Source organism: Monodelphis domestica, chromosome 5 (genome assembly GCF_027887165.1).
Source record: "Monodelphis domestica isolate mMonDom1 chromosome 5, mMonDom1.pri, whole genome shotgun sequence".
In the NCBI taxonomy this organism is placed as follows: Eukaryota; Metazoa; Chordata; class Mammalia; order Didelphimorphia; family Didelphidae; genus Monodelphis; species Monodelphis domestica.
The window spans coordinates 101,988,651-102,002,512 of NC_077231.1; the positions used below are offsets into that span (position 1 = coordinate 101,988,651).

The 13,862-nt window shown below is 46.8% G+C and overlaps 1 protein-coding gene across 2 annotated transcripts in view; it reads right to left on the reverse strand.

The window, feature by feature from the left end:
* FAM227A (family with sequence similarity 227 member A) overlaps window positions 1-13,862 on the reverse strand; it is a 35,398-nt gene that overhangs the window by 21,419 nt on the left and 117 nt on the right. Inside the window, exons 1-5 of one of the 2 annotated variants that reach the window (XM_007503194.3) lie at window positions 13,596-13,734; window positions 6,482-6,641; window positions 5,288-5,385; window positions 2,991-3,054; window positions 1,695-1,786 (exon numbers count right to left, since the gene is read on the reverse strand). In XM_007503194.3, coding sequence (XP_007503256.2) covers window positions 1,695-1,786; window positions 2,991-3,054; window positions 5,288-5,385; window positions 6,482-6,605 — 378 coding nt within the window. In that variant the 5' untranslated portion in view covers window positions 6,606-6,641; window positions 13,596-13,734. Of the gene's footprint in view, window positions 1-1,694; window positions 1,787-2,990; window positions 3,055-5,287; window positions 5,386-6,481; window positions 6,642-13,595; window positions 13,735-13,862 lie in introns of those variants that run through there. The other variant, XM_007503195.3, reaches the window with a different exon arrangement.

Sequence of the window (13,862 nt, forward strand, 5' to 3'; positions counted from 1 at the left end):
CATTTACTCACCCAATACCCTACTTTAGATCTTCATCCTCTCCTACCTGGACTCCCCATTGGGATATTTTAATCTCTCCTTTTTCCAAGCTATCTTCCCAGGACATGTTAACCATGCCATTGCCTAGGCTCAAGGGCTCTCTGGGATCCTGGGTTCTTTAAAATACAAATTCTTTAGCCTAGCATTTAAAATGCTCCAGAACCCAGCTCCTATCTATCTACCTTTGCAGACATAATACATGTTATTTTCCTTCATTTATCTTTTTTTTTAAGAGGATAGAGAAAAAGGAGCTCCTGGCCAGTCCAGCTCTGATAGAAAGATGGATATCCTCTAGGAAGCCCTTTCTAAAGGGAGATCTCTTGGAAGGGAAATCATGGGTTCTAGGGTAGGGCCTTGTTGTGTAGCCTGCAAGTGCAGAGGCCTGGGATCAGAGCTGCCCATACCAATGCCCTTCTAGCTCTTCTCCCAGGATACTGTTTAGCTGCCTCAATGCCCAACCCAGCCAGCTCCATCCTTCCTATTTTCCCTCCGCCTTTATTTGTGCCTGGGTGGCTGCAGAATTTAATGCTATTACTGTCTCCATAGTTCAGCAAGATTAGAAGTTAAATATGCCTTTGTGGGCTGGTGTCAGAATTTGACTGCTATTTATAACATTGTTTCTATGGAAAAATGCATTCTGACTCACAAACCAACCTCTGGAGTACAACCCTGTTTGCCAGGTGGAGACAGACAGACTCCAGGTGAGGCATGCACATACTGGGAATGTGGTGAATAGTTTGGCAGCTGACCTGGGATTTAGAAAGCCTCCACTCCAGTGTCTCTTCTGCCCCTAAGGGGATCGGGGGTCTTTCTATCCATCCTTGTGTCAATCACTCCCCAAGGTCCCTTCCAGCTCTAACCTGTGCCTCACACTTTCCCTTCCAGAGCCCCTCATGAATCTAATCTAGGAGTAAAGCTCTCCTCTGATGGAGGGGACCCTGGGGTCTTGAGCATCCCACCCCCAGGGGGAAAAGCCTGAGGAGGCAACTAGCCCATAAAGGGCAAAAGGGAAAGTCCTTAAAGATCCTTCACCATCCCAGAAACTTCTCTTGGCCACAGGACTCCTGGAGATGCCCTACCATGGCAAGAGGGGGCTGGGACAGGTACAGCTTGGTTTCTGTTTGAAATCAGACTGGTTTTTAATCACTTCAGGGGAGTCCCAGATTGAATTTCTCTCTACCTTCTTTGCTACAATCTAAGATCTTAGAGAGGAGGCCCCTAGGGACCCTGAGAGGTTAAGGCACTCTTTCCACATCACCCACATTGCCAGGGCTTCCTGCCTCCAAAGCCCATGAGCCATGCCCTGCTGCCTATACTGAAAGCCCCAGTCCCTAGTCTGTGACAACACAGTGGTGGTAGCAGCTGGGGGCCAGGTCTCTGTCCTATTGGGCTGAAACAGCAGGGTACACAGAGGAGGCTGCCTGGTGGCCTGATGAGCATCACCCATGAACTTTCCATGTCCAAGTCCAGAACACACACATGGCATTCCTTACAGGAAACCACTCATTATATCCCATTTGTTATAGCCATTCTGATTCATCAGTTCTTTCAATCCTGGGGGCCAAGGCCTCAGAATGCTCACAAGCCCCAGAAATGAAACGGAATTTATCCCCCAAAGAAATCAGGGAGTAGTCGCCCAAGCCCAAACCGCTTACCTTTTTGGGCCCTGGATGTGGACCACTTATAGTTGATGGAGTTGACTGTGGGGCTAACTTGCGCGTCTTCTTCTTGGTTTTGCTGGCCTTCTCTACAAAGGACAAGGGGAGGAGGGGTGATACTAGACGTAGAAGGGTCTTTTCATTGACAGGAACCACTTTGGAGGGTGGTTTCCGTAAACCTCACCAAAGTACACCAGGGAGGATGCAGACATTTATAGAGACCTCTGTCCTTCACTGACCTTAACTGATAACACTGGGTAGCCATCGTTCATTCAGTCCTTCAGCATTTATTAGGTACCTACCACATGCCAGCCACTGGATTAGGTGCTAGAGACTTAAAGATGAAACAGCCTTGATCCCAAGTAGTTTGCATGGTGGGGCAGGGGGGAAGGGGGAAAGGGAGAGGAGGGGAATGCACAGATGGAAAAGTGACTTTTAAATATGTGTAAACATATATAGATATGTACATATATATACAGAGAGAAAGGAAGGGGGAATAAGAGGGGAGAGAGAGACAGAGACAGAGATAGAGAAAGAGGGAAAAAGAGAAACAGAGAGACAAAGAAGAAGAGAGAGAGTGAGTGCGAGGATGTGGTTAGATTCTCCAATGTTCCTGTCCAGGATTCCTTTAGCAGGAATCTCTTTGGTTTACAAGCTGCTAGGGTTTGGAGAAAAGGGAAAGTTCGGATAAGGCCCCTCCTGCCTCATACAAGGTGAGTGGGGTACAGCACGCCCTGCTCTCTGAGGCCTGGTGGGTGAGGGTAGCCCAAAAGTACTACAGACCAAGAGAGCCACAGGAAGGACTTGTGCCAGTCACCTCCACTGCAGTCCAGGCTCTACCATCTGGGAGTTGCGTGATCTAGAGCAAATCACTTAGTCTTTCAGGGCCTCAGCTTCCCCATCTGTCCATTTTAACTATAGAAGTGTCTTACTCCACAAGATAGGTTTTGAAAGGAGTGATGGGTAGGGAGAAGGCCATACCAGGCCTAGGAGGTGGCCTGAGAGAAACCAAGTGGGGTCCCAGGATCGCAAGCTGGAAGGGGCCTGTGTTTCTCCCTTCCTTCATGGTACAGAGACTCAGAGGGTCCAAGTAGGGAAATGCCTGGAGAAGCTTTGAGTTGAAGGAGGGGTGCAGTGATCCCCTCCTTCTGATCATCTCTACAGAGAGCCTGGGGGATTTGCCCTGAGGTCCCCACTCCAAAAGAGCAGCAAAGCCAAGAGGAGGCCTTGCCTCATCCTCAGCTGCCCCACAACTCATTACCCCCAGGATCAGGCTGTTAAAAGGATTTTTGCCTTTCTCTTCCAGGATGCGATTCTGCTCTTTCTCTTTTTTCTCCGCCTCCAGTTGTTCTATGCCCTTTAGAAACAAACACAAAATACATTGGAGGTCAATCTCTCCCCTCCCAAAAGGTGTGTTCCCAGCCAGCTGGCCCACTCCAGAGTCATGCACTCACTGCTGCTTCTGGGGTCAGGGCCTCTAGAGGAAGCAGCCCTGCATCTTGCCCCTGGGGGTGGGGGATGGACCCAAAACTCCCCCCAGAATGTGTTGGTATGCCTGAATCCAATCTGTCTTCCTGTGGTAACTGGGGTTCTTGGTAAGTGGGGGTAAGTTGGGTGGTCCACTGGTGTTACACATTGCATATGTTTTCAAGCTTTTTCAATGTATTAATCAAGGAGGGAGAGAGAAAAGAAAGAGAAGGGAGGAAGGGATGGAGGAAGGAAAGAAAGGAGGAGGGGAGGAAGGAAGGCAGGGAGGAAGGATTAAGTAGCTAACAAATACCAGATAATGCACTAAATGCTTTCTAAATATCTCCTTTGACCCTCACACCTGCTATGGGAGGAAGGAGCGCTTATGCAAGAGGGGGAGTAAAGGCCTGGAAAGAGACCAAGTGTCCCTCAGCCAATTGCTCCATGGCAATGCTGGCAATAATTAAATGTAGGTCCTCTGCCTTGAAGGCAAGCATGCTTTCCCATGACCCCACATTGCCCTGAGAGCAGGAGTGCCTCAGAGAAGAGGAAAGGCAGCCAGAGAAGGGTCTGGGCTTCTTGAGGACACCTGGACACAAGATAGGCTGAGGTTATTGTGTACTTTTGTTTTCACTCGGATGTGACTGTGGTTCCTGCTTTCTGACTGATCTCTGGCCTCACCTGGGCATGGCCCTGCCCCTGGCTCCTAAAGGGTATGTCCAAGGAGCTCGAGTTGTGGTACCTCCAAGGAGGGGTTCATAATGAACAATGTCATATCTGACAAGGACCAGTTAACTAAGTTGGGAGGAGCTAATTTCAAGAAGCTTTGCCATCCTGTAAGGATGCAATCTAGGCACAGTGACTCATGAAACTGTCTACCAAGATGTGCAGGGCATGAGGTAGTGAACCTGGGGCTGCCACTAGGCCAGTGTCTATAGTATCCTGAGGTCCAGGTTGGGTTCATATGGTTGAGAGTTGGCTGAATTCTCAGAGATCATTTAATGTGAGCTCTCTCCTTTATAGAGGCCTAAGGAGATAACAAATCTTCCCAAGGGATCCCAAGAAGGGATAATGAATGACCAGCAGTCAGGGAGTTGGCAGCTGCCCTGCCTGCTTTCTGGGGATGACTTCTTGGCTTCCTCTCAGGGAATCTCTCATAGCCCAATACCCCCACTGTATTCTGAGGCTCACTGCAGCTCCAGGTGTGTGCTGCCAAGTCTGACTCCTCCCTGGTCTGACCCTAGCCCCTTTCCTCCCTTCCAGCTGGGCCACAGCTGAGTTTAGCAAAGCTTTAATCACAAGGGAAGAGGCAACTTTACAACCCAATGCAAATGAGGACAAAAAATCAGAGGGCCCAGTAGAATGACAGAACTTGGCCAACATCACGTTTTTGAGTAAAATGTATGTAGTTGGTCCCAAGATCCCTTTCAAGTCTCCTTCCAAGACCCCCTCCCAGGAGAGAGCCAATGGATGACACCAATTAAAGTGCTTAAAGTGCCATCAGCCAGTGAAGAGCCATGCCAATGTGGGAGAGGGTAAGAATTATTCTTGCCTATTATTGATGGTTAAAAATTCCTCTCTGCTCAAATATTCCCTCTTCTTTCTCCTAGCATTGAAGTTTCCCTAGAGAACTAGGTAGTCATGGAGATGACCATCATTTTATGGAATGCCAGGCCCAGCTGGCTAATGGCCTGTATGTCTATGACCTGAGGTCCAGCCTGGCATGTGAGTGACTCAGAAAAACCTCCTCAGGGAAGGAAAGGGCTAGGGACTAAACCCTTGGCCTCATTGGTCAGCAGGAACTCCAAGGGGAGGAAACTCCCTCCACCAATATAGGTTGGCATCTTTTCTGCAATTTCTTATATTAGAGGTTGCCTAGAACACTCTGGTGCCCAGGGTTACCTAGCCTATATAAGTCAGAGGTAGGCTTCAAGTCCACGTCTTCCTGTTTCAGAAGCCAGATCTCTCTTTGTCCACAATGATGCTATGCTGCTTGTAAGGAAGAAGGAGGGTGGAGTTTGTATCAGTGGAGGCAGTGCCTAAAGGGATGCCCAGAACTGAAGTGCTGACTCCCCCCAGCCCCAGCCACATCCCAGAAGTCTCTCTCTGGGCCCCATTCTTACCAGTAAATTGCTGTGGATGCCGGTCTTCTGGAGTTTCATTTTCAGGTCGATCTGGGTGATCTTTCTGTTCACCTTGTCTAAGGAGCCCACAAGGCACACTGGAAGACATGGCTGTTAAAGAACCTCACGGCACTGGAGAGAGCTGGGCTGGAAGAAGCCTCCCAGAGCCCCAGCCTAGTAAAACCTTCTTATTCTCCAAATGAACCACTGAGTCCCAGAGGGAAAGGAAGGGCCCAAGGCCACACAGCTCCTATTTCCTGACTCCACACCACTGTCTTTCCCAGAGTCCCTACTCAACTCTAGTCCTGACTAGACTGGACAGAATGAAAAGGGAAGAATAGAAGCAGGGTTAGACCAACTGGGGAAAAAGCAGATAGAAGGGATAAGTCTGGCCATCACTGGCTACAAGGGAAGGAAGGGGCAGGCAGGAGGGCTGGCCACATGTGTCCACACCTAGGAGGCAATCACCAAGGAACTAGAATCACTTTCCAGCTGGCGTTCTTGCCTCCCCTGAAGCTCAATTTCCTTCCCTCTAGGTAAGATGTTCCTCCCTGAGCTGAGAGGAAGCTCCATGGGAGCTCCTGTGTCTGGACACCCAGACTGGCTGGGCTCCACAGGAAAGATCTAAGCAGGTAACACTGGAAGGGTTGTCTCATCTAATGAGAGGGGCAGTTGGAGAGGAGGGTAAATGAGGGGGACTCCTGTGATAACTGGCCTCCAAGGAGACAGGCCCATCTGGGGAGTGACTCTTGAGGGGAGGCAGAGTAAGTTGTCTCCTCATAGATGGCAAAGCAGGAAGGGCCTTCAGACCTTATTTCTCTAACTCCCTCATTTCCTGGATGAGGACAAATACTACATGGTGCCTGAGCCCAGGCCAACTGACTCCCAACACCAAAAGCCCACTGACTGGCCCAAAGGTATAAATGTGGACCAAATGCCCCCTTGGATCCCTTCGCTTTCTATGAATCCCAGAATGAAAAGGAAGAAAGAGAGCATGAAAGCCTGACTTTTTGTTCTTGCTCTCCTATAGGGGAGCCCCATTTCCTTGTCTGGGGTGGTGTGAAGGTCCCAAGAGCTCCCTAATTTTTCCAAGTTAGGTGATGTTTCCAGGGTCTGACTCTGCCTCTCCAAACCCCTCCCCCCCGCCCCAGATGGCTCAACTGGTCTGAGGCCAGTGACATCACCAGAAGATACGGGGTGGGTTTTCTACCAGGTAATTCTTAAAGTTTTCATGAATTTTGCTTCTCATCAAGGGCGAAATCTCCACTTTATCATCCAGGGGGATCATGGGGATGGCGTTGAAGTTGATAATCTCCATTTTGTCAATACCAAATGCTATCCACGTTCCTCCACACTGTCAGAAAGTTTTCATAAAAATAAAAGAAACAAACAAAAAGCACTCCTCCCCTTCTCTGATCCACCAACTGACAGGAGTCACAAATAACTCAGGACCATCTGGGGAAACCAGAGAGTGGAAAAGACCAAGCAAGTCCCATCTGCTGATTCTTCAGACAAAGGACTCAGCAGATGTTAAATGAGGAAGGCCACTCTGGTACTAGGAAGACTAGAGACAAAGGGAGACTGGGGGCCCTTAATAGTATTCTTTCACCTTTTAAAAAACCCTAGCAAGGTCAGCATCAGACAGGGGAAAGGTCTGTAGTTAAAAGAGTCTGGGTTCAAAGCCTCTGTTTTTTTTTTTAAATTAAACTCTTATTTTATATCCTAATAGCCCCAAGACAGAAGGGTAAGGGCTAGACAAAGGGGTTAAGGGACTTGCCCAAGGTCAAATTTGAACCCAAGTCCTCAGGATTCTGGGCCTGAGGCTCTATCCACTGTGCCACCTAGCTGCCCCAGTTCCAGGCCTCTTCAGAGCTACTTGCTTCAGGGGAAATTCCTTCACCATGCTGCTCTGGAGCTTCTTCATGTATAGAGTGGGGCTGGGCTGCAGAAAGGGCTTATAAACTAGTTGTAAAGCCTTGCAGAAATAACAATTACTTCTAATCAGAGATAGCTTTTCTTTAGGGCCAACTATGTACCAGGCACTGTGCTAAGTGCATTTTCATTGTTATTTGATCTTGACAGAACCCACGGAGAAGCCATGGTCTTAGGTCCTATTAAGTGAATTTGGGGAGGCCAGAAGCCTAAGAGCCAGAATGGGCGGTGATAGGCCTGGCTTTCCATCAGACTAACCTGTAGCTCACTGTGTGTTGTTTCCCTCAGGTTATAGGGCAATTCCAAGGGCACTTGGGCTTCAAGCTGGGGGACAACTAAGGACATCCATAGAGTTTCCTCAGCTTTGAAAGCCTGGCATGAGGCACTGTGTCATCTAACTGGGAAAAGAAGCAGGAGACTCGGCCTTGAATCTAGGGGCTACGTCAAGCTGGGTATGTGACCCTGGACAAGCCCCTTCATGGCACTGGGCCTCATTTTCCTACCCTATAAAATATGGCCACTGCACAGAGAAGATCTCTAAGATTCCTTCAAGTCCAGAAAAAACAAAAATGGAGGTGAAAGGAGGCAAGGGGACATTAAAACAATGACCTATGGCCTATCTCTTCTTCTTGACCCTCAGCTCCAAAGCAGTGGAGCATATGTAATGAGCAGAAAAGAACTGGACTTGGAGTCTAAAGGTATGGATTTGAATTTCCCACAATTCTGTGCATTATTGGTGGGCTTCCAGACAAATTATATCATCTTGTAGGCCTTAGTTTCTTCATCAGTAAAATGGAGTAGCTAGACTTTAGTACAGACCAGGGCTTTTAACCTTTGGGGGTCTGTCAATATGGAATCTAGAAGTCCCCAAACTTGAAACCCCAGGTTTGACCTTGTCACCTGAGAGTTTCCTCCTACTTCACAGATCTCAGACTAATAATAGACTTTTAGATTTGGTGCTGTAGGCAGTGTGTCAGTCTCAAATTGAAGCTAGCTGAAGGTCTGGAGTTTGATTTTTGGAAGGAGGGTGTGATATCCAGGGAGAGGCTTCTGGAGACTAGAAGAGTCACTGAGTCACTAAACATCTTAAAGTCTATTGTTTCCACCTCCAAGCTAAATAAACTGGGGATCACCAAATCCCTCTAAGCTACAAGTTTGAGGACTTCTGGATTCCACGTCCATCTGGGAAAACCTGTATACTCCTCAGGGATGTTTTTTCTTTCTTTTTTCTACTTAAAAAAAAAGGTCCTTACCTTCTATTATAGCATTAATTCTAAGACAGAATAGTGGCAAAGGCTAGGGAATCAGGATTAAGGGATGTAATATGTCCAGGGTTACACAGTGTTAAACTGAAAACAAACAAACAAACAGAGAACTATTAGTCAAAAAACCACATCTTTAACCAGGAGAGGGATATGGTACATCCTTAGGCCTCCACACAGTCACAGGCTCAAAACCACACAGAGCCCAAGGCTCTGCTGACACTGGCTACTGATCCCTGGGATAAATCACCAGATTTCACAAGATAATAGCTCCAAGGAACAAAAGAATTTGGGGAACTTACATACTTTTGGGGGAACTGAAGGATAGAGACATATGATTGACATTACCATGGTTACAAAGAAATGGGAGTAGGGGCTGCTAGGTGGCTCAGTGGAGTAAGAGCCAGGCCTAGGAAAGGGAGATCCCAGGTTCAAATGTGGCTTCAGACACTTGCAGTGATCCTGGGCAAGTCACTTAGCCCCCATTGCCTAGCCCTTACTACTCTTCTGCTTTAGAACCAATACACAGTATTGATTCCAAGGAGGTAAGGATTAAAAAACAACAAAAAAACACAAAGAAATGCGATGCTGACAGGCTTGGGAAAGGAGCCATGGTCAGAGGCTAGGCCAGAGATTAGGGTGTCAGGAAGTGGACTACTTACAATGGATACTTAGGGGAAACATCCAGACAAGGGCTGGGCTACCTAAGGAAGCACTTTGACACCAGGGGAGAAGCTACTAGGACAAAAGGGTATTTAGCATTTGATTGAGATCTGCTAACTCCACCTAACTGGGTCCATTAAATATCTTTAGGTCTATTATTCAGTTTGAAACTGGTAGTCTGAGATTTTCTTCATTTTCAACTCTTAGGGTCTCCATCTTTCAAGCTGACTAAATTTGGAATTGCTAAATCCCAAATAAACTCAGACTTTGAGGTCCCCCAGATTTCACATTGACAACAGCTAGGAAGTGTTTGAAGCCACATCTGAACCCAGGACCTCCTGTCTCCAGGTGTGCTTTATTCATTGTGCTACCTAGCTGCCCCCTTTTCTTTAAATTCTGGGGGTGTTTTTAAATGCACAAAATAGAATACATAGGATGACAACAGAAATCAAAGGTTGGTGAGAATAAAAATATACTTGCTTTCCCATCTTAGCCAGAACCCATCCACAGATGAAGTAGCCCTGATCTAGACAGGCCCTCCTGGGGCCATCCTGCCACAGCCCAAAAGTGGGTCCCTCTCAGAGGTCACCTGGAGGAATGCCCATTAAGAGCTCCTCTCTCTCCCCAAGGGCTGACCTTTCTCTTAGGCAATGGAGTAAGAATTAGTCCATAGGAGTGGTGATCAAACTGCTCATATTGAAAATCCATATTCATATACAAGTAAAATAAATATTTCATTTACAAATACAAGCAAAATGAGGCAATTTTTGAAATTGGGCATTTGTGACTCCTGAAAATATAAGGTTGGAAGGGCCCTTAACAGGTATTAACTTGGAAAAAAACAGAACTACTAGAAGTAGTCAGAAAAACCAAGTCTTTAATCAAGAATGGGATAGGTCCAAATTTGACCTCTACAGCGATCCCAGCGTCAAGAACTTTAAAGGGCCTGGGGACATATCCCTAGGACTATCACTGTGCTACATGATGGCTCTGAAAAACAATAGAATTTGGGGAACTCATATACCTTTTGGGGAACTGAGGGATCAGGGAAATATGACTAATTGACATTACCCCGGCTACAAGGAAATGTGTTCAAACTACACTGATAGAATACAAACAGGCTTAAGAAGGGAACCATAGCCAGAGGCTGGAGTACTGGGAGAGGCTGATGCTTTACAATGGATACAAAAGGGAAGGATCCAGCCTAGGGCTGGGCTACCTGGGAAAGGACCTTGATACTATAAGAGAAACTACCAGGATATTAACATTTGATTTGGTTCTACCAGTTCTACCCTTCTAAGGCCCTTAAATCCTTAAGGTCTATTATTCAATCTGAAATAGCTAAATCTGAAACTTCCATCCATGTGAAATCTCTGGGGAACAGGGACAAACTTGGGGTCTCCAGATTTCAAGTTGACACCGGCATGATGAGACTTTACATGATTTGCTGTGATTGACTGTTATAAAGATTGTTTTTTGTTTTCTCCATTGGGAGGGATTGGACAGAAGGCTGTCCAAAGGACAAAAAAAGAGCTATTGAAGCATTTTCTTTAAATGTACAGAATTCTCTTCCAGTAGGCCATCTACAACAGTAGCTAAGTCAGATTTAGGATAGAGAACTGTTGCCCAAATTGTCTTGTTTTGCTCATTGTCATTTTCATATAGGATATTGATTTTATATGCAAATGTATGGAGTTTTCATTTGTGTTCTGATGTTTTATTATTACCTATAAAGTGAAATTGAAAAGCAAGCCATTCATAAGAAAAACTTCCAGCTCTGGAATAGTCACGAGAACAGCCCTCAAGGATCTGAGGAGCTATCATGCAGAGAAAGAAGGCTCCAGAAAGCAGAACCAGGCCATGGGGGGACATGGCAAAGAAGCTCATTTAAGACTGATGTCAAAAAAGCCTTTCTCTCTATGAAAGGGACCCCAAATGGAATCTGCTGCCTAGAAGGGGGTCTTCATGTGGAGAGGCTAAAAATTCCCTGTCCCATGGGTTATGGTGGGGGATTCCTTTTATGAATAGGTTGGCCTATGAATGACTTACCTTTCAGCTTTTAATTTCTGTGATTCTGGGGGTGAGCCCCTAGTGGTCAGTCACTTTGTGATGAGGCTAGACTAGACCTCCAATAGCAGGTGGCCCACCCTCGTCACCCTCCTTTCAGGATTGCTAGCCAGTGATATGGGAGTATAGGCTTCCCCTAAACTCCAGATTGTATCCCAGGCAAAGAATACATTAAAGACTCATTTTTCCTTATATTCCTGCAGCATTAGGGAAAGTGACTTTGAGCTAAGAGGAAGATCCCCTCTGGCCTCTCCCCTCATTCTTGATGAGCCCAGATAGGCACCTCCAGACTTGCTCCTGATAAACATCTATTTTATATCCCAGATATCTGATTATCCTCTAAACCTTTTGACTTTTGACATAACCATATGACTCATCTTGGGTTCCAGAGACCCAGTAACATGCCATCATCATCCTATCTCTAGTCATATAGGCCCTGTTATTGAAAGGGTATAAAAAGTCCAGAACACATTTCCTCTAGGAGGTAGCATTTCACCTGCTCTGCCTCCCTCAGCTATCTAACTGGACTTAACCATTTGACTTACATTCAAATTAATAAATCTCTCTTCCCAATTAATCAATAAAACAACAACAAAAACAAATTTTGGATAGAAAAAATAAATCTGTTAATTTTTATGCTAGCTATTGGAGTCTATCATTATTGACAAGGGCAACCTGTCCAGATCCAGGGTTTTACCTTAAAGTTCTCCCACAACACAAGGAGCCCCTCTTAGGGAGGAGTCAGGAGGATGGCTGGGACACAGACACTGGCTGTGACTTACTTTTTTTTTTTTAAACCCTTACCTTCCATCTTGGAGTCAGTACATAGTATTGACTCCAAGGCAGAAGAGTGGTAAGGGCTAGGCAATGGGGGTCAAGTGACTTGCCCAGGGTCATACAGCTAGGAAGTGGCTGAGGCCGGATTTGAACCTAGGACCTCCCATCTCTAGGCCTGGTTCTCAATCCACTGAGCTACCCAGCTGCCCCCTGTGACTTGCTTCTAATGGGACCTTGGAGAACATCCCATCCACATCTTTCATCTGACAAGTATGGAGACTGAGGCCCTGAGAAAAGCTTTGCTAATGATCCCAAAGCTCCTTCATGGAACAACTGGGACCTTGGTCTACTATTAAATGTCCCTTTCCTTGTCCTCCTCTGATTTGACTTTTGCTTAGCTTGCCTTTTCATCACAGTTATTCTGGATTCATGCTTCCTAAAGTCTAAGGGTAGGCCAATATTCAGTGGGAGAGGGCCAGGGTCAATCACCAGGGTCAGGAAGTACAGCCTGAAGGAGAAGCTTCATCCAGGTGGGTTCAGTTGGCTTGGAATCATTCACACACTCTTCATTCATTCATTCATTCATTCACTCACTAAAAAAGGTCCAGGCTAGTCTCAAGGAGTACAAAGACACAAAAGGAAGGGGTCCCAGCCATCAGTCAACAAGCATTTATTTCTTAAGGGCTTCCTACAGGTCTGGCAATGGTGATACAAAGAGCCCAATTCCTTCTGCCCAAAAGGGGCTTATGCACCAAGGAGGGATAGAAATAAAGCAGAACTGCAATAAGTGGCCCTTGAGGTAAGGTAAGCTCTAAGGGAATCTTAACACTCAGAATTCGGATCAAAGGGTTAGAAATATGTTTATCACATTACTAGGCACACAATAAGTATTTAATAAGTGCCCATTCCCAGACCCCTACTCAGTCCAAATCACCTTCTGCCACTTACTATCAAATAACCAATTTATTCCAGGACAAACTGACTAGTCCAGTGGCTTTTGGCAGGTCTCTGGGATTCACTTTGCCTTCAGGGCTGTTAGAAGAGAAATCTCTCCGTGTACTTTAAAGCACCAGTTGACTAACATTAACTGCGCCTGGCACTGTGCTGGGACTTGGAAAAGAATGGCAAAGCTCGACCTACAAAATGGCATTCATTCAATGATCCCTTGTACAGTGCCCATTGTGGGTTCCTTCAGGGGGCTTCATTCTATCAGAAGGGAGGGAATAAGAATGTATTGAGCTCCTACTATGTGCCAGTAACTTTACAAAAATTCTCTCTTCGATCCTTACAACCAGGGAGGCTACAGAGATTGAATGGCAGACCTGGGCTTACTTACTGCTAAGGTCTTCCAGGGAGAGGGGGGCCCTAGCTAGACGGATAGGGAAGAGAACAATGGCACGGAGCGGAAGATGGAATGTAGTCGATGTAGTCGGGAAACTAATGACAGACTTTATAAGTCGACTCCACCCATTCCCAATGACTAAGGCTAAGCGGGGCTCACGTTCACGCGCCACAAAATGGAGACAAAGAACCGAGGAGAGGGGAGGAGAGCCGTAAAGCTCGGCGGTTCGCTGTCGTGAAGAGTGAGCCGCCGTGGGCACAGTTACCTGAGCAGGGTGGATGCTACCTGCCCCGGGGCCAATCCCGTCTATCAGTGTGGAGATGTGCTCCGGCACTGGCACCAGGCGGAGCGACCCTTTCGCCACCCTGAGGAATTACATGAGGCCTAGAGATGGGGCCCCATTAGGGTGGGGCCTCCGGGTCAGGTAGCCATTGCTTGGCTCCGGCCTACTGTGCGTTCTGCGTTCCCATGGGAACCCAGGCGTTGGCCCTTCGCGGCCACCGTCGTTCACATGAATTTACAATACCGTGCG